General features: G+C 39.8%; 1 protein-coding gene across 2 annotated transcripts in view; it reads right to left on the bottom strand.

Moving 5' to 3' along the window:
* LOC136011803 (ral guanine nucleotide dissociation stimulator-like 1) overlaps window positions 1-21,598 on the bottom strand; it is a 70,249-nt gene that overhangs the window by 45,986 nt on the left and 2,665 nt on the right. For both annotated transcript variants that reach the window (XM_065674188.1, XM_065674189.1), the window contains exon 3: window positions 2,772-2,980. In XM_065674188.1, the coding sequence (XP_065530260.1) occupies window positions 2,772-2,980 (209 nt within the window). The remainder of the gene's footprint in view (window positions 1-2,771; window positions 2,981-21,598) is intronic.

The following is a 21,598-nucleotide window of genomic DNA, read 5'->3' as shown; positions in this document are numbered from 1 at the left end:
AAACCTTTCCTGCACACAGCTGGCATTTTCACAGGAGCCCAGAGAGTTTAAGTGTCCCATGACCACTGATTCTGAGAGAACGAGTACTTTCTTCAGGCTGTTTTTATAATCCTATTAATACATACTTTCCAAGAAAACAATATAGAAATTAAAGCACATGATGAATTTCATAAAGATCTTGACTTTCTCCGCCTCTCACATTCCTGATCTTTGATTATCTGGTTTTATAATTTCAATGTTTTATTAATTTGGAACATTTCTATTTTTAGCTTGCTATGATTTTCACTAGGGGAAGATATGGGAAGAAAACAGAACAGTTTTCTAGAGGACTCTACAAATTTCAATGCAAAAGCAAGAATCCCAAGTGACTTCTTCATTATCCTTAGGACAGTGCAGCCTAACAGAGTTTGAACATTTTAATGGCTAGTGAATCCCTACGAGCACCTACTGAATCCAACCAGGTGATGCAACCAAGAGCTCCAGATACTTGCACATGAAATAACCACCTATCCTGTTATACACAGGACACACAAAGTCTTCTGTGCAGAAGCACACAGAACAAACCATCCCAACAGCTGCAAGACCCCTTTCCTAGTCCTGACCAGGGGCTTTGAAACAACCAAAGAGCCAGCCCACCACCAAGGACCCAAAACAGCTTCCAGCACCAAGAACTTTTCTCCAGAAACAGCACTTTGGTGATTACCCAGCTTAACAGATTTGATACTAGATTCTAAACCTGCTTGTCAGATGCATGGGAACTTTCATAATCATACAAATCAAGTAAGTGTGATATATGAATTGCTCTTTGCATAACAGGCTTCTGCCTCCTAAGAACAGCAAAAAACAACCAGATATAAAAGTGTAAAAATATGGACATGTGAAAACTTACATGGAATTCCAAAACTGTCCCTGTGACTTAAAACCTACTCTCACTTTACCTCAGTACGCTCCCTCCTCCTAAATATTTGCATCATAGTGTACTCCTCTCACTGTTTATTAGCTGTTGGCAGTAGAGGGTCTTCATGGTGCGGCCTGTTGCAAAAAGCTCTAGGCATGTTTGGACAGTGAGTTTTAAAATGAAGACGCAGTCTCAGGTAGGACATTTGTTTGCATTCCTGAGGCACCTCAATAAGAGGGAAGTAAGAATGGAAACTACTAAAAATCAAAATTACGTTGACCATGTTGAGGAATGTACGTAAATACGCTTCCTGGCAATCTAAAGTGGACATATGACAGAATTAGTTGTCTTAAGACTACTTAAGTGCCTTTAATTGAAAAGCTTCCTGTGTACAATCCAGTTCAGAGCCACCTTTGAATGACTGATTCACATTATTTGAGCTCTTTGCAAGGTGTCACAGAAAAGAAAATTTACAGAAAGAAAATATCCCCAGATACACATCAATTAACACATAAGAACCACAAATGAGCAGTCTGGCAACCCACCAGTGCAGAGCAAGAAAAACTGCAGTGTTAGGGGAACGATACTGAAAATAGCCGCTTGGGGCAAAGCGTCCTTGCAAAAGATGCAAATTTTATTCATTCAGAATTGTTCATTTTAAAAAGTATCTTAATGAAAGTAAGTAAAATAAATCACACATGAAAGAGTACTGGCTGAAAGTCACTGCCTATATGCATACAGCTCTTGGATTCTCTTTGGCAATCAACATGCTTAGGCAGCAAGAGATCTCATGACACACTGTCACTTGGCAAGTCAGCTCCTCTCTAAAGTTATTAGAATCCACGCAAACTTGATGTCCTTTCCTATTTTATTCTTCAAAGATACGTATGTCAAAAATTTAGAATCCAAAGCTGAAGGCATACAAAGAATTACCCGCTCAGAAGAAGGAATTCCTCAACATTTTTCTATTCTTTCATATATGCCATTTTTATTGCTCCTCATGTTCTGCATCTGAATTGGTATGGACTGACAGGTAAAGCTCACCATAGTAAACCTCGCTGTACAGTCTGCTCACCAGGATGGCTGCTCTTTCCTCATCTGACTTCTTCCCTGACTGGGAAGTTGCTACACTTGAGAAACCACAGCAGGCCTGGCAGCTAGGCATTTCAACACTGCTATGAACTGAGCCGCAAAACATTCATTTAAAGCAAGCAGTACTATACTGCTTTTCAAATACAAAAGAAGAGCACAGGTAACTTATCTATGCCTTGGTTCCTTATCTGCCTAGTGGAGAGAGCCAAGGTTAAAGCCTGTGAGTTCTTATGCTGCTCTTCTATACTAACGAACACTAAAGCAGTTCTTGTCTGTCCTTAAAAAATTATGACTGCATGTTCATGTGAAGTAACGGAAGGTTATTGTCAAATTTTGCTTATGGCTGTACAATCCTTGTTTCAAATCAGCAGTCCCCGAAAAGCAGAATTCGGTCTGGAAATAGCAGTATCCAGCAAAACATAAGCATCTATTCTAGATACTTTGGGGCCCATTCTTTTACAGCCCATGCATTCTGGGTCCTTTTTTTTTGGGGGGGGGAACAATATTAATTGTCTTGTGTCAGTCCCAGTTTGTTTCTTAACAGTCAGACAGCACACTTTCTCTACCTGATGACTATGCTTTGAATGAGACTAACGATGTGGGCAACATGCCTTTATGCGCTTCATGTTTATGTGGAAATTGTGGAATTTGCAGTATTAGTGACATCTGTCCATCGGGTTAGTAAGTTCATGCGCACTAAATGTAATGGAAGGAATTCCTGACAACATCCACCTATCATGTAAACAATGGCTTAGTTTTCATTCATTGTACTGGCTCTTACCTGTCAAGGAGAAGTTCCAGTACTTCCTTAGCAGAAGCAAAAGCCCTGTATGTTGAGAGAAAGATACTGATGTAGGTAAAATCATTATCCCCAAAAGCTGTCAGAAGGTTCTCCACAAGTTTCTCCAAAGTTCCAGCTTTTATTGTCCTGATCTTGCATGTTTCATACTGGCTGACAGTGTGTTCTCGAGGTAACTGGTCTTCTTCAACCTACGAAGTCGAAAAAAACCCAAAGCACAACAATCAGACACAAGTCAGATCCCTGTCCAGGCTTTCACAATGAAACACAGATTAAATTCCATCTTTTCACAGGAATAAGTACATCTTTAATTACTAAATTATTTTGGCTCTCCAAACACCAAATGCTCTATCAAATAACAGACACTTTTAGTAAGTTTAAGATACTTCTCAGGCATGCTCCACGTAAGATTGTATAGCCTGACTGCTATCAAGTTATCTTACGATCCTACCGTGTATTAGTATCTAAAAGAATATCCATTATCCCACAAAGAATAATATTACTGGAGAGAACAACAGCGGTAATCCAGTGTCTCACTTAACTTCTGAATACACATGACAACTGACCCCAACTGCGGCATCGGCACTTGTGATTCCCTTGCTGAAAGTACCAACTTTGGCTCACCACACAGAACGTAAGGTCATGAACACATCCAGATGCGAAACATTTCATCGTACTTTTGCAAGGAGTTTATCAAAGTCATCTTGCAGACGTGCCATTATAACATTTCCATTTTCTCTCACGGTTTCCAGGAGGTACAATATTTGTCAACAAATCTAGGGTTTGGTGTTGGGGGGTGTGTGCATTTTCAACAGCAGTTGGTTTTAAGGCTTACATCCTGCTTTAAGTCTGAAGCAGCTAGAAACATTCCCTTCAATTCTACCACTATTTAGAGGGCAGTTCCGAAGATGACTTTTGTGAGTAGTTTGAATACTTATTTGTTAAGTAGGTGTGATAAAAAAGCTTTAAAAATGGGATTATAAATGAAAACATCAACAAGAGCAGCCTAACAGAAAATTCCTCTCTACCTTTTGAGTTGGCTGTCTCTGGGAAGGAACTTTCAGACCACTGATGTAGGAAAGGCTGAACTCTACAGAGGCAGCATGGGGGAGGTCTGCAGTTCCCCTCCCACTGTTGCTGTTTAGCGACCGATGTACTACATCGTCAGCTTGAGGAAAATGTGCTGTGACGCATCTGCGCTTTTGCCTTGATACAAATACGTGGCATGAATAATCACTATTTAACCACTATAACCGCATATCACTAGCAGCAATGAAACTCCAGTAAGAAAAAGAGCCTTTTCCTCCAGAGAAGGAAATGGCTTGAGCCTATTCGAGCATCTGCAACCATGAGAGAAAAGAAAAACCCTTTCAAAAATCCCCAGACATCACTACAATTTATGTAAATAAAGTACTGAAAGGTCATCTTAAAGAATTACATAAATTTTTGAAGTATTCACATTTACTGTGTTCAGAAGGTATTTTAAGGCAAGCCTTGTACCTAGCTAGGATTAATGGCATTATGCAAAGGGAAAATTAGACCATCATGAAATATTTCAAGATTGTGGCAAAAAAACCCAACTGAAATCTTTTTAGGTTAAATACATCAGTAGAAAAATACTACAGGAAATAAACTTGCATTGGGTATGAACACACAGCAGTCTATCTTAGTCATTAAAATACAACCTGCTGTCTGCATTTAACAAAAACACCCTCCAAAAACTAGACAGGGAAAGAAAAAACAGGAATAATATCAGTATCCCTCAATGTTCTTGACTTCCTAACAATAAGTGGGCCTGGGTACAGGCATGTTTTGGCAGAAAAGTGCCTCTGTGCCTGTAGGAAGCCCTGGAAGATCAGGAACATCTTGTAGGATAAAGACACAAGGCCCTGTCAACAGACCATAAAGAGTGTAGACACAGTACGTAAGCAAAGGTCCTAGGAAATTTGCAGCAACGTGTCAACTGCAAAATGACATTTTTCAGTTGAGTTTAAGTCACTGAAACAAGCCATGCCCAGAGGCCTTTTTCTGCCCACCTGCTACAGCAAACTGGGCTTAGAAAGTGGCCAAGCCAGACTCATTTCACTCGGTTGGGTCAAGTTTAACCCAGACTAGTTGCCCACCCTTGTCCACCCCACAGCTGCAGAAACACACCAGTTGATAAAGAGAAAACAAGCTTGTGCGCAAGATGTAAGACAAATTCTGGAAGCACTGCTGATTTACATCTGTTTGACTGTGAAACTGCAAACTAACTTGGCCTTGTGTCATGAGCCCATACAAATAAACAAGGCAATGCACAGTGCTACTGCACCAAACCCCACTGTTATCCCAGTGCAAACCCACAGGAAAAGAATCCAATTTCACCAGGATAACTTGCAAAATACTGTTCCATGGATCGGAAAGCTGTTTTAGAAGTGTATAATCTATTACATACCTGACTTAAAGGTGTATCTGGAACATATATAACACCACCATTACAGAAATACTAAAAGGATATATTGCTACTACCACTATATATCTCCTCCACTCAAATTTTCCCTAAGCAAACCCTGATTGGAAAAAAAAAAAGACCAAAAAACCCAAAAGAACCACCTTATTGCTGACTTTTCATCTTACAATTAAAAATACATTTTTGTATTATTAGTTAGACAACACAACCACTTTCAAACAGGGAAGAAAGTCAACACCACTGTACTTAACTATTAATGTTCTTTCCAACAGATTGCCCCACTCACAGTGTATTGACTTACAGCCATATTCTACTCAGTGCGTGTAAAAAAACACTCTCATTCACTTACGTGACTGCACCAAACAAGGGTAGAATCTGCGTCCAAGATTGCAACACTGCAACTTCCCCAAGACATCATGTTGGGAGAATGTTTAAAAAATACCTTTTCTTTTTTTTTTTTTTTTTTTTTTAAGAGGACAAAACAAGAAACAACCCCAAACTCTCAAAATCTAAAAACTGAGTTTTGTCAGTTAAACTGCTAGAAATCATTTTAGGAAATTTTTAGGGACTGTTTGTGTTGGTATTATTTTAGCAATTCTGCCTGTAAGTTTAAAAGGAAAAAGGACTTGGCAGATGAGGTCAATAACAGACTTTCAGAATAAGACATTGTGGGCTGAGTTAGCATGCTAGCAGGAAACTGCTCTGTCTGGATTTAATCAAGAGGCCATCTCTTCACTGACATAACCAGGCTACCCAAAGGCAAGCGAGTTTTAATGCTTGCTTTTGTGCTGTCTGCTCAGAGGAATACTGCTATTAAAAGATGTTTCTAAAGCTCTTTGCAAGCTTTGACAGTGGCACATAGTGATCACTGTTACATGGTACCAATTAACAGCACCATAACTTTTACACCATTTTGTGCATCAGAATAACAGAAAAGGCTCTCCAGCACCTTCTATTCATCTCCTTCAACATGTCCAGAAGTCTATCAAAGATGTCAGACCCCAATATCTCAGGGCCTCAGTAAGATTTTCTTGGCCCTTCACAAGGCTAACCATAAACAAACAGATATGACATTTTAGAGCCCGAGTTATTTCATATTTTTAAACAGTACTGTTTTGATTTTTCAGGCAACAGATGATAGCTTTGATAATCTGCAAGTGTAACTAATGAGCAAATACCTTCCAACCAGATAGCATTTTTCAAAAGCAAACGTAGAAAGGTTGAACTGAGGTATAATCTTGTAAGTCGTTGTTTTTTGAGGCTGTGCAGGTACTGATGATCTAGGGTAATTCTAGTATCTTTACTAATTCTCTGCAATGCTGGACCTTAAAAGGGGCACACTCTCACAATCATCTTGCAGCTCTGCAGAGCAAAACCTTACCCATGTATACAGCTCTTGATGAAACATGAGAGCTCCATGCAGACTGAAACACATTCAGACTAAAATGTTCCTCCAAACACAAACTGACTCCAACATCAGCTGCAGATGCCCTGTACTGAAGGAGCTATAATTTGGTTCCAAGCTGGTTATAATCAAGGGCCTGACCCTGCCCTGTACAGGCTGGCTCCTGAATCCACACTCAGTCTCACTGACTCATCAAGGCATTGTGAAAGTGCAGGATAGCCACACACACAATTGCAGGATGAGGAAAAGATATGAGTATCAGTATAATATCCAACAGACGTCTTCTCTCTGCAGTGGCCACTAACACAGGGTTTGAGGAAGCATGCCCTAAATTACAAGCAGCTTATTACCAACATAGCTTGTTACTAGGTGTGTAAATGCAACACTCCTTCATGGATCTGGTGAGATACCAAGTGCAACCTTCAATACCCCAATCTCCATTTCCCATCAGTTCTTCTCTGCAAAAACTGGAAAAGAGACGCTGATCTCTGGCCATTTTGCCTACCAATGACAGGAAAATGAAGCAGAACCTGCATGTGTCCCAAAGCTGCCAGGTATTTCACTCAGTTTGAAAGCTAAAATACAGACCTGTATTCCACAGCCCCGTGGGCCAAAGGCACAAATGCTACCTGGTGACATTCAATGGGATTATAAATTAGAAACTCTTCCATCTCCTAAATTAACGATACATCCTAGCAAGAGGGAGCAGAGACTCAAGATTAAAAAGCCAAAGAAGACAGCTCAAATTCTGAACAGTACAAAAGAAGGCTGCTGCCCAAATAGAAACATACAGAATTGCAGCCACTACTTCATAAATACCACTCAAAACTATTGCTTTTACAAAAAAACCCCACTGGTTTGCACTTTGTTTCCAATGCAAATATTATCTGTTGAGATTCTGAAAGCAAGAATTGTGGAATGAAACCAATGTAATAGTTTTTCATTAGGCAGACTGGAATAAAGTACTGAAAGAAAACAACTGGGATGAAGAAGAAGTAGATGAGATACCAAATATTCTTCAGGCTTAGTCATTTAAAACATTACCACTTTACTAAAGACTTGTTTTATTCCGGAATTCCGCAAATGTAGTCTCAAGATAGTGAAACTCGTCTCTCTGCAACACAGTTTCGACTGATTTTGACAGATCTTCAAAAGCTTTTCGCTTTCCTGGAAACTTACAGCTTTTCCAGATGGGGAGTTTTCCACTCTAGCTGTTTTTATTAACTTCAGGGACAGACACCCTGTGCTGGAATAGAACTGCCTAAAGTGCAGTAACTTATAATCTAACTCAAAATAAGGAACTCTAACCAAGAATGACTGTTTCATTTCACCGATTGCCTGACTGTGAAAATGCAAATAACCTTAAACCTTCTGAACGTAGGAATGAGATTTTTCTGTCATTTTACCCTTATTATTTGGACATTGCTTCCACACACTACTCTCTAGCATAAGCCTTTAATTAACTACACTCATCCTTGGGAGGGTGAAGGGGGAAGAAGGGAGGGGAAAAAAAAATAAATCAAATAATGGAATGAGTAACTTCAAAAGCTCCAGAAATAAAAGCATCTATAATGCCAGATGCAATATCTAAGAGAAGAAGAACCTCCATTTAACATGCAGTAACACATCACTGAAAGAAAGTAGCAGGGCAGATGAAACAGAAAAGTTGTTTGAAGAACAACCAGATTCCATAGCATAATCCACACAGAAAATAGCAGTGACAGGACTAAGCTTATCAAATGAAGTCAGAAGTATTTTAACTGTTGCTAGCAAAGGTCCCCAGCTATACTCATCGATGCTTCCTCTTGCAATCAGTTTGCAATGCTGGTAGTACTTAAAGAGCCTTGCATCCCATCACTGTCCTTGTGCTCCATTCTGCAGAACTGCCAGCCTGGAAAACACCTCGCATGAGACAGGACTCAGTTTAAAGTAGAATTTCCAGTCTAGGAAACGGTGGCTTGAAATGCACGATTTGGGTGGCCAGAGGTAGCATCTTCTGCAGCCTGCAGACTCCAGGCAGCACAGACACTTGCCTTTGCAGGAGTGCTGCGCTTATTGTACAGTACACTTGGAAATGAAATCACTACGGAGCTGTCTCCACTGCGCGAATTCCCATTTCCCTATTTTGGATGTTGCTGAAAAATCAGAATTCTGCATGTTGACTGCACCAATCTCAGAAGCCAAAACGACTTTATGACTTTTCCTCTGATCTGACAGCTAGGGGTATTCCTGGATTTCCAAACCTCCACCCTTTTCTTTCTTACAACATAAATAACCTTTCTGGGCAGCAACCCAGTGCTTCCAGGACCAATCCTCACAGCTCACAGCCCGACTGGTATCTGCCTGAAGATCTGGCAAGCAGTAATAAAAGCTATAGGTCAGATTTAGAGGTTAAGAGAAATAAAAAATAAAAAAAGCAAAAGCAAAAGCCTCTTACACAAATGCTGCTGCTCAGTTAGAACCCTTTTACTCAGGCATCTTGCAGCTAGTTAAAGCTGCTCTGGGAGAAAATGAGAAACAACATGCATACCATGGTGCTGAGCTATGCATTCTCACACCTTCTGAAGTTATGCAAATTTAGACTCATTTGGATATCAGTGAATTACATGGGACTAGCTCTAAATGAATCAAAGCAAAAGTAAAGAAGCCTAATTTACACATCATTTCCCACTGCATGCATTTAAAGGAGTTTAGGCAGGTGCATCAAGAAACTGAATTTTCAAAGTGGTCTACATTAAAATGGCATTGTCCAGCTCTTAAAAATGGAACTTGCTCAGCCATGGGAACACAAATTCTTCCTCTGAGTTTGTCCCACTTCTTAGAAGCGTCTGCGCACCAAAAGAATGCAGCCATATTATTCAGTGAGAATCAAGTCCTCTGTGAAGTTCACTATGCAGCAATGCCCTAACAGCTTAGCCCCAAATCTCCATCTCTTATCTTGTATGATTTATGCATTTACCTTTTCATTGCTTCTTACCTACAAACAGTTCTTTCTCATACTGACTCCCACCTCTCTTGCTAGAAAGACTTTTAACAAAATCAAGACAAGCCCTCCCACCCTCTTCTCTTGTCTGACTTACTCTTCATGGAGCCTGAAACATCAGACAACCTAAACCCTTCTCATTTTTGTCATGCTTCACAGTTCTACAGTTCACCACAATCTTGGTCTCTCTTAAACGTGCCAGAGATGTATTATTTTCATAATACGTCAGTATGTATAAATACTCATTGTTTTGGTTTTAGTCAGACATTGAAGCTTCAGCTAGTTTCTAATTTAAAACAGAAAAGTAAGAAACAGAAACCTGTAAGTCAGGTAAGACACTCAGCCATGTGTATCTTGCATTTTTTGAGGAATAGCTATCATCAAATGACATTTTCTAGAAACACTCTTCTAACCCAGCAAACGTGTCCAATACTAAATATCTGTCCAAAGCCCTTCCATATCAGAGAATTACTTTTGTAAAACTCAGCTTCCTCCTCTCTTCAATGCATAAGAACACCAAATGTCCAATCACCAAACTGAGCAGTAAATAGATACTCTAAATAAGTCAAGTTAATAGAGCACCAAAGCGAAGGCAAGGAAGCAGGTTTTATTGCCCATTTTGGCAGAAAAATCAGCCCATTTTGCAAAAATATTTTGACTCGTGAAGACAAACGTCACATAGTGTTACACAAGAGACAAGTGTTACATAGTGTCTCCATGTAGGAAAAGCTCTTCACAGAGTCTTTGGATTTGCATAAAACAGTCCATGATTAACTGTCAAAACTAACAAAAACTTTTACAGGTATGGATTATTGAGGGTCCCTAAAAGAGGAAAATAGGCAGTTGGCCAGTCCTGTGCCCCCAAAACAGTAAATAATAATTACTGTTTCTGCTAACAACCCTTATCTTCTCTTCCTTGCCATTCTCTCACTCCTTCCAGTCTGTGCTGGAAATTCATAGATGGCAAAGCCTGCTTACAGTTTCCACGAGAGTTACTTACTAGGAACCATAAAGGAGAAAGGAAAGGGTGCTGAGCAGGCAAAAACAGTACAAAAAGGTGGCAGACAGCTCAGATATTTCACTTGACTCTGAAACAGTCAATAGCTTTCAGTGATCCTGACTAGAATGCAGTGATAGGTATACTGTGCCTTTCATATGAGGAATAGTTCAAGCTCACAGCACAGCCGATGCTATATTTACATACAGAACGCAAGCTTCAAGTACGATTACCTGAAAACATGGCATGATCAAGCAGAACAACTGTTAACTGCAGATGGTAGAGAGTTTGGCCCTTCAGATTACAGCCTTGCAGGAAGAAGAGTCCCTCCTTGGAGGTCCTCAAAAGTGGCTCAAGAGAGTCTTAGCACTCTGGAAATTCAAGCCACAGTGATAGTAGCCACAAGTGGTAGAGCCATATGCAAGACCTCTGTACACTTCAGATTCTCCATCTATGGAAGGGAAGGTTAATACTGACATCCTCTATAAGGCACTTCAGAGTCTATAGATGACAGGTACTCCATTAAACTAAGAAATATCATGTCTACACTGAGTCCATTAGACTCAAGACGTAGAAGGCCACCAAATCAATCCAGTTTTGTTGCAAAAAGCAGTCAGCGGAAGCTAAAGACAGCAACTAAAACCATGACAAATACATGCATTCAGCTCAAAAGGCCAGATCCCAGCTCAGTTTTTTTTAAGGTCTGCTGGAAGCCTGAAACAAGCTGTGTTTTACCAACACGAACACCTCTTCCCAGGTCCTCCTCACCTATTTTACAATCTTTGGAGGAGTCACTTGCCAGTGTCACACAATACCAGTCAGTCTAGATCTTAATATAGGGTTGAGAAACCAGAGGGTTCAACATACGAGACCTAAGAGACTTTCACATGGCCTTAGCTTTTGTACTGTTACCGAGCGATTGCAGAATACTGTCATAAGCCAATAACTAAGGGCACAGCAAGCAAAGAGTAGTACAAACCCACATATGAGCAAATACTTTGAAAACACTACCAAAAATCATTGTGGGATTTTTGTTTAACAAATTTGACACACAAATATGTATTGTAAACAGCCACATTGAATACACATAATGGAATTCACTTAGTGTGTAAATGGAATTCACTTAGTGCGTAAATCTCCTACAGAAGAGCTAGCTAAACTCTGAAGTACGGCAAAAATGCCTAACACCATGTCAACTTTCCAACTTTAAGAATATTTCTAACAAATATGAACACACAGAGGTAATAACCTACCTTCTGCACTTCAGTAAGTTAGGCTGACCTAAAAGCACATATTAGTTCCTTTTTGTCCTTCCAGGACTCCTTTTGTATGCAAATATTAAAGAACTTTATACTAGGCAGACTGTATAAGCTACAAGACAGGTTACCTGATTCAGTGACATCTGACAACACTGTGGCCTCTACAAAAAATATTTTCACCTAATTTAAACTAATCGAGATTTCAAAGGCCTACAAAATTGGACCTTTCTCCCCACACCACCCACATCAATATCCTCCCAGATACAAAAAATACCGCTGCTAAAGTCATCATCCAAGCCCACAAATAACTCATAGTCTGCCTTGGAAGTGAAAGCTTTATCCTTATCCCAAGACTCGACTCATGATCTCATCCACCTCAACACTTATGCTGAAATAACTACGTAATTGGAATTTTAGTATTTCATCCCCTGCCACCTCCCTAATAAGAATCATAGAAACATAGAGTAGTTAGGGTTGGAAAGGACCTCAAGATCATCTAGTTCCAACCCCCTGCCATGGGCAGGGACACCTCACACTAAACCATCTCACCTCAAGGCTTCGACCAACCTGGCCTTGAACATTGCCAGGGATGGAGCACTCACAACCTCCCTGGGCAACCAGTTCCAGTGCCTCACCACCCTAACAAGAAAGAACTTCCTCCTTATATCCAATCTAAACTTCCCCTGTTTAAGTTTCAACCCATTACCCCTTGTCCTATCACTACACTCCCTGATGAAGAATCAAGTCCATCCCCAGCATCCCTATAGGCCCCCTTCAGATACTGGAAGGCTGCTATGAGGTCTCCACGCAGCCTTCTCTTCTCCAGGCTGAACAGCCCCAACCTTCTCAGCCTATCCTCATACGGGAGGTGCTCCAGTCCCCTGATCATCCTCGTGGCCCTTCTCTGGACTTGTTCCAACAGTTCCATGTCCTTTTTATGCTGAGGATATCAGCATATTGTTAAATGGCCCTTGATTACTTTGGCAAAAGACTAGACATCACAGGATTATTTCCACTACAACTGAATTTTTATGCCACTTGATACTGCTATAGTATTAGCCCAATAACATCACCACTGCACTGAAGTTGAAAATCTGCAATTACCTTCATATTTATAAGCTGAATGCTAAAGATGACAACTCTATATCTAGAATAAAAAATATCACAGAAAAGTTATTATACAAATTCTGTTTGTGAAACACTGGTCAGCAAAGCCATTTGCCATGCTTATTTCATGAAAAATGCTAAAACAAAATATGCTGATATTTTTTATTAAATGCCAAGTATAGCAAAGAGAAGGGATGATTGATATTACAAATAACAGACAGATTTAATATGGCAAGAGTCACACCATTTTATGAAAATTATATGTCAACATGAAAATACTGTATTTTGACTATTTAGAAACCTGAAGACCATTTTCCACCAGTATGTGTGTTGCTGGTAGTCAAAAACTGTGATACTGCTCCTGTGAAAAGTCATGCTATTTTCTTCCTCTTCCAGGAGGGTAACTGTGGAGCTCATCATCACTTTCTGCACAGTCAGTAGAAACAAAGAATGTCCTGTATGAGACAGCAAGCAACACTGCTGAACTCAAAATGGATTTAAGGATACCACAAGTAATTATTCTGTTGCATAATAGTAGCATGAATGCACATTACATAACCCAAAATGCTTTTATTCACCCTAATCATATTGTTGGCTTTCTTTTTACACTGTAAAGCTTGATCAGACAGTACACAGAAATTAAAAATGTACTGACTCAGAAAAATCAGTGTAAACTGCTACTGCACTCAGTGTAAACAACACAAGAGCCAGAGATTATAATAGTACAAATAGCTGGAAAACTGTAGGTGTGAGGAGATTAAATGCATTCTGACAGAGAAGAAAATATTTTGCAGAAGACTGATTCAGATTTTAAAATAAACTGAACTTGAAACATAAGGTATTTTTGTGGAAGAAAAAATATCCAGGAAATGTTGTACCATGTTTCATAATGAGTATTGTGAGCAATCTTTATTGCCAAGATTTTTTAATCTTTTATAAAACAAAGAATTTAGCAGTAAGTAACCACTTTCAGGACCACAGCATGAATACATACTTAAGCTGCATTATAAACTTCATTTCAATGGCTGTGCTTTTTACTACCCTTTGTTTTAAAACTAAGAGATCTCTCCAGGGTGGGGCCCGAGTAGAAAATGAAGTTATACTAAACTAATGTTACTTAATATTATGAGTTACCAACGTGAACATTGATTTAAGTGCTGAAAGAGTCCACAAATATTAGTTCAAGCAGTAGTTCAGGTCAAACTGTATTTCTACTATATTATCTGGACATAACAGGGCACCTGTTTAGGAATCTCTTAGGATTCTTCTCTTGTATACATACACACATAGAGAGAAAGGGAGTGTCTACCTTTAACGTCTGTATGTACTACACCTTTAATAGCAACATCCTTGTGTTAATTCTATAGGGATATTCTCTATGACAAATTCTGTGTGTTCTATGACAAACTGCATAAGCATATGGCAACTAAACATACCGCATACGTACACAAATTGCTGCATTCTTGTAACTACAGCACCCAGCCATTAACCCATTTCTTTTGATGGAGCAGAAAGTAGCACAGGTTGCATGAGTTGGCACAGAGCCCGCTGCAGACATTCAAGAATACTATGTTCAGCTGAACTTCAATCTTTAGTCAATGGACACAAATCAAAACACACACATAAGTATGTGGAAGTATTCAGTGAGAATACAAAATAAGTATAGCTTACAAGTAAGGGAGGAAGAAAGAGCAAAAAATGTCAGGCTGTAAGATAAAACAGAAATTGTTCATGTTTACTGCCTAAGTTGGTTTTGTCTTGTTGTTGGTTTTGAGGGTTTATGAGGGGTTATTATTTAATTACTCATCAGCCATTAATAGCATAACTTCGTTGTTCTCTGTCCTGTTCTAACCTTACGGCCACCTGGTGTTTTCTGAGCAAAATGACTGGTTCTGCATAAAGAATGCAAGCCTCATGGTTAAGTAAGTGTGCAAGAGTTCATTCACATTTTGTATGCCACAGGGAGCCAGCAGACTGAAAGCACAGCCAAAATCAATCTGAAGCACTCAATGGGAGGGATGCAAAAGCATAAGATCTGACTTTCAAATGAAATACGTTATTGTTACTCATGAAACATTTCCAGCTGCAGCACAATGGCTGCCATGTCAAAATGGAAGACCATCCCTGCCCTAAAGGATTTCTACTCTAAAAGTACAAAACGCACTGCAGGTAGAGCCAGAGATTACTACAAATGAAACAAACAGACAAAGGATGTGTGGGCCTATCTTCATAATGGTTTTCTTGTTGCATTTGCATGTAATATTTACACTGACTTCCAAATGGACCTCTGAGGATAACAGTTAATCCTGAATAGTGTACCAACTTGTCATTTGCATCCCAACACCAATAAAGCTTTGACATTATGAACCTCATCTAACGAGTTCTATACACATGAATACTATAAACAACTGAAAGACATTCTGCGCTTGATTCGAGTCAAAAAGAGAAACTCAATATGATTCAATGCATGCAAGCCTTTATGCAAGTTTACGTGAGGCATAAACTATATGTAGGAGGAAATAAACCCTAGATAACTTTTAAGCATGTGACAATCTATTTCTGCTTTGGGATATACAGATACTCAGAATTCTAGATCACTGATTTTTAAGAGCTGGAAGGAGCTACTGATACCAGGAAGTCTAAGCTAATATATGGGATATATCACAAGTCTCCAGTTTAAAGCCCAATAGCTATGATAATCTGAACACATCTCAAACCTGTCAGCCAATCCATATTCAATCATTCTGAGACCTTTCAATATAAAATGCCACTTTATAATAAAAACATGTTGTTTTACTTGCACATAGAGCTCATGGACTCCCTAGAAAGGAAGAAACAGTTAAAGACTAGGAGAAAGGTTGAGCCTTCACAAGGGAAAAGATAACTGTACAAAGCACTGTAGGGGGTGGAAAGGGAAAAGAAAATAATTATTTAAACAGCTTTCTGAACAAAAAGGTGGGAGAAACATAAAAGGGAAACAGGTGAAAAAACAGAATATAATAACAGGATCATTCCGCAAAAGCATTTGAAATGCCTACACCTTATTGGTGCCACTGTGGCACAGTAGCTGCATTGCTAGCTGTAGTCCACAGGCCACGTGCTGGAGACTCACGAAGAACTTGAAAGCCACTGCAACCCACTCAGGTACAGCAACTCATTCCACAGGAGAGGCGCTTCTCCACGTGCTGCATGGTGCATCCTTGGGGTCCTGCTGGAATGTTTTAGGAAGGAGGTAAACTCTAGTGTCGCATCCAACACCCTTTCTCTTCACAGAAGGGATTAGAAGAGCCAAGTCTCTGCACCTGTAAGCAGCAGAGTATATTGCTGTCCCAGATTTCAACAGTGAAGACTGGATAACAGAATCACAGGGCATATCAGGAGGATCTTGCTCTGCTACAGAACTTTTCTTGCTTGTCCAGCAGAGCAGAAGAGTTTTCTCTCTGACATATGTGAACACCCTACATTTGTGTCAAAACAAGAGTTTGCTTCTACGCTCCTCAGATCACTAGATCCGAAAATGAATAGTGAGTGTATTACAGGTGAGAACATGAAACACTCAAAAGTTAAACTGGTCAGTTTAAGCTACAGGGTGAGTCACTAGCCAAAGAATACTGAACACGGGACTCCTGACTTGCTGTACATTTCTAAATCCAGTATCATAATTATCCTTAAATTTGTATGACACAACCATTACACATAATAATTAATGTGCTCAATATCACCTGGATCAAACAGTTTATTCTCAGTGAAGATTTCACTTTAAGTCATGGGAGACAAAGGGACAACCACCACCAGTTTCAGTGGTGCTTGCAGTATGCAGTAACTTCTGCACTGATGGAGGGCTGAGCTACACAGAGACGACCACAGAAATGTGGACATAAATCGGTATTTGGACACAAATTGGTAGCAAAGAGGAACAAGTAAAAACTCCATCAGACTGCAACCCAGTAACCTGACAGAGCAAAAGGGTAACGACTGCTACCACACAAAACGGCAGAAAGCTTCACACCTAATGTAGCGGTTGCCGAACTTTTATTTCAATGCCAACGCTGCTAAAGGGTAGCTACACTCTGATGGGCAACAGATGGCTTATGCAACTAAATGTCGAGAAATATAAGAGGCCAGCAAAACAGTCTGTCGAAAGTACTACCCTCAAAGGTCGCAGCAGGGCACACACCAGAGGAAAGATCTGAAGGGTTAGAGTAGGCAGAAAATTAAATCATTCAGAACAACACTTGGAAGCAGCAACAAAAAGCAAACAGTTCTGCAAAGCATAAATAAAGGGTACCAAAGTAAGTCAAAGGACATTATTCTTCCAGTGCATAAAAGGTCTGATGAGACCACATGTAGAGTACCATACTCTGTTCTAGCTGCTTTATTTTTAAAGTGGCTGTTATGAAGTTGAATGGGGTAAAGCAAAGGGCAACCCACATGATTCCTACATTCGCAGAGTCTAAAACAGCGAGGACACAAACGTTTGTTTCACACACACACAAAAAAGGAGTATCTGAACATCCAGAGTTCTCACTGACCAGGAGATTGCAGGACTGCTGGAAAACAGGCCCACAACAAACTCCCATACTATGCTGCAATGTCCTGACATCTTATGGACATTAAAGCTCTCATGATTCTTTTTATGAGTGCCTGTGTTCAATCCTATTCTGCCTCATTAAATATTGGCTGCAAACAAATTGAAATCAGGACTCTATAAACAGCAACACATAATAATTGTCATTTTAAGTTAAACTAGAAGTTTTTCCCTCAGACAATGGCCAGATGCTATAGCGGAAGGTGAAGAAGTAACACCTGTAACACACCAGTCTAAAGGACAAAACTCTGCTCAGCTGCAGATGTTTGTTTTATACTTAAATCACAAAAAGTTACATGTCCTTTGTTTTAAATCTCATATAGCATTAATGCATTTTTTCTCATAATTTATAGAAATGTCTAATCGTTCCTGAATCCTTCTAGGCTCAGTTGGACTCTATTACTTCTTCCAGGAGTAAGTCCTTCAGGTTCATTACATGCAGCATAAAATTATACATTTCCCCTGTCCCCCTTGCTTTCAAAAGCACCAAATACTCCCTGGAGATAAAGCATCCCTTCTCCACTCGCTGGTTTAAATGCCTTCGCTACAGCCTCCTATTCAGTGCCAGTATCAAGCCTCAATCCTATGAGTATTTAACAGATGTTAAACCTGCACATCAACCCTAGCTGCACCAAGACACAGATTTAACAGTCCTCACCTTTTCAGTGTCTTCAAATGCCAGCAATCCTTACCTATCTGTGGATCCCTTTTCTAGGTTTTTTACCTTTGAGATGAGGGAACAAGCATCAGGAATGAATGAGGTGCTACTGTAATCCCCTTAATAGTATTTTCTATTCTAAGTGTTACTTTTTTCCCCACTACAGCTTAATATTTGGGCTTGCTTTCACAACTGCTGTTGCATGGTTTGTGAATGCGTTCACAGATCTCCGGACTCTCAGAAATCCGGGTCTTCTCCCCAAGTGTTTTTAATTGATCCACTTCTGGTCCTAAATTGTGTCAATGTGCTGCTCTGTATTGTTAGCGGCTCCTTGCAGTATACATGTCACGTGTGGAGAAGATACCCATGTGATAGCACTATGAAGCCACTAAATAAATATAACCATGCAACTTCAACAACTAATTCATCTCTCCCTTTTTCTAATGCTTCAAACTCTTCAGCAACCTCAAAACCCAGCCTTTCTGAAATCACATTGTACCAGAATCATTTTTTCTTCTTCTCTTTCCCACCTCCCCAAACAAAGAGGAACTCTACCAAATCCCAGGCAACAGCACTGCTGCTAAATTTTAAGCCCCACCCAAATCATAGTTTTGTACTATGCTATGTTACAACATATTTCACATAGTCGGTCTATGTGAAAATTTGTGGCCATGCTTTCAGAGTTATTTGGATGAAAGTTGCTGTAAGAATGCAAGATCATTATCATTTCACTTAGAAGTTTTTACTTTCCTTCTGGTCCCTAAATTATTGGTGGCATGGTGCTGAACTGGACTACAGTGCAGCTGTATTCAGGCCCTAGCATGAGTTCATTCTGGTCCAAGGTAGAGTGATTTCATAAACAGCAAATGGATTTCTGTGTCAAAACCACAGAATTCCTCACTATACATTTAAAATTTCATTAACAAAAAAAAAAAAAAAAAAGAAGAAACCCATCTCCTCATATATCTCCATAGAATTCTTATTCTAACATAACACAGACTTTATTATTCGGGCACAAATGTAACCCTACATCCTAGCATACCACCCATGAAGAACTACAGGTCACTTCTTGAGAGCTTGTATGGCCACTGAACATGAAAACAGAGCATTTTCAGGGTGAATCAAGGACAAAAGAGGTTCTGGGAGACTGCAAGGCAAAGCATGACTACTCCTTGGAGATAACTACTGGTCAGCTGCTCATCCCTTCAGGAATTAGGTCTAGATGTATCTGTGTTAACTATGAGGAGACACAGAAAGTATGCAAATAAAACATAATTAGAGGATCATCTCAAAGCTCAAAGAATGGTCTATCAAACTGGTCCACATCCAGTGGACAAAAGCAGCTTTGCTGCTGTCCAAGCATTCTGCTAAGAATATAACATTCAAAACACAAATGGGACACAGTTTTTCTGGTGTTAAAAAAAAGGAGAGAGAAAAAAAAAGAAAGGTCTTATACATAATCTCTGATAATATATTACTGGGTGGTAACACTAAGACATCACACATGTTTTGCTTCTGGTTTAGAACATACTACACACTGGCTGCATAAAGACAAGCAACAGCAGGTTTCACACTGACTTAGCATTCATTTACCACTTTCACACAAGGTAATGCCATTTTCTTCAAGGGGACAGGCCATGATCTGATCACTTTGTGCTCATTTCATCACACAGCTATATACCCCCTTACAGTGCTGGCTATAGGAAGCTATTTATTTATAGAATAGATTACTACAGCAGTAGTAAAAGATGCAAGTTCAAAGCATGCATTTACACACATATTTTTAATTAGCTTTCCCAAGATCACATACAAGCATGACTAACATGCTCGCAATGCTCCAGCCTGTTTCTTAAATGAAACCATCAAAACCCGAACTGTAGAACTAATGGTTTCTCCAGGGCTATTCCCTTTACAGCATCTCAGTCCAGTCTGTATGCTGCTACTCCCAGGCTTTCTGACAACACACAGCCATGTTCATTGCCAACTCTTTAACCCAACAAGTGACCTAGATCTAGCATTCAGAAACAAAATGCCAGGGTTTTTTGCAGAGCAAGGTGATTCTTTTGTTATCTTTTTCAGTTACTTCTTCAAAATGCAAGCAAGATAGTATTTGGTGATGTTAGCAAGATAGTTAAGATACCAGAATCCAGGGAGAACCTTTAACATCCAAGAAGCCTAGTTTAAAAAGACAGGCATCCTGGCTATCGGAGGAATTCTCAGTGGAGATCAATGATAGCACAGGAAGTCATATATTCCTCTATATCACAGCTAAACTGAAAGTACACCAAAGGCAAGTTTTCATACATAAACTGGCTAGCTATGAGATTCTGAAACATAGTCACACACAACCTGTGCCAAAACAGAACACTGCAGTCTCCAGCAACTTTTACTCAAGAGGCCTCCCTTAGTTCTTGTTACTCCACTTAATATAACTACCATTAGCAAGAGATGCCTCTGCACAGCCTTACAGGGAGGGAGGCTGCCTGTGTCTTTCTAGTTCCATGTGGCCTTGCAGAACTACCCTACAACCTTAACTGTTAATTACTCTGCAAGATTAAAGCACTGCCAAGCTGTCACCCTTTGACAGCTTGGAATGAGAGGTTTAAACTCAACTGAGAGCATGACACTGTGCTACAAAGCCAGTTACCCTTCTAATTATACATTTTGTATTTGGAATTGGGAAAGTAAAAGATAGCAATCTTTCAGGCTTCCTTTTTAAAATTCATAGTAAGCTCAGTTTTCATTTTTGAATGTCTGTTCCACACGCAGCGTCTATTACCCAGCTGATGACTGCATTGAAGACTGCTACTTGGGATATCCCTGGAGCAGAGACCTGTGCCTGAACCAGGAAGTAAGGAGAAAAATATTCCATAAGAAGTCATTAATAAGCTACAGAACTATATGGTACTACTATGCCCACAGCTGAAGGAAAGAACAGGAGGAAAAAGCCTATGCAAAATCAAAAGGCAAGCTGAATGAGATGCCAAAGCTTTCTTTTTGATAGCCATATACACATCTATAGGTAAAGTAATTTAGCTTCCTCTGAAATCTCCTATGTATCTACTTCGTGGGTCTCCAGTATTTGACAGGTATCTTCCACCATGCAAAGTCAATGTGAGCACACCCCATCTTTCTTCTTTCTCCAAAACAGCTCCCCAGGCAAGATAGCACTTGGAGCGGACAATAGTACAACCTGGTTTCTGTACGGAGCCTGTCAGCTCCTTGGGAACTGCTTTTCTGCTTCTGCCAAACATACAGTCAGGACTACACCCTGGCCTTGGTCTGGGCAGTCAGGACAGGCTGCAGGAACCTGATTCCAAAGAGTGTGATTCAGCCAAAAGGGACTAACATATGGTAAAAATT

This window comes from Lathamus discolor, chromosome 3 (assembly GCF_037157495.1).
Source record: "Lathamus discolor isolate bLatDis1 chromosome 3, bLatDis1.hap1, whole genome shotgun sequence".
Classification (NCBI taxonomy): domain Eukaryota; kingdom Metazoa; phylum Chordata; class Aves; order Psittaciformes; family Psittacidae; genus Lathamus; species Lathamus discolor.
Note: the sequence above shows the minus strand (reverse complement) of the source record. Positions and strands in the feature narration are given on the sequence as shown.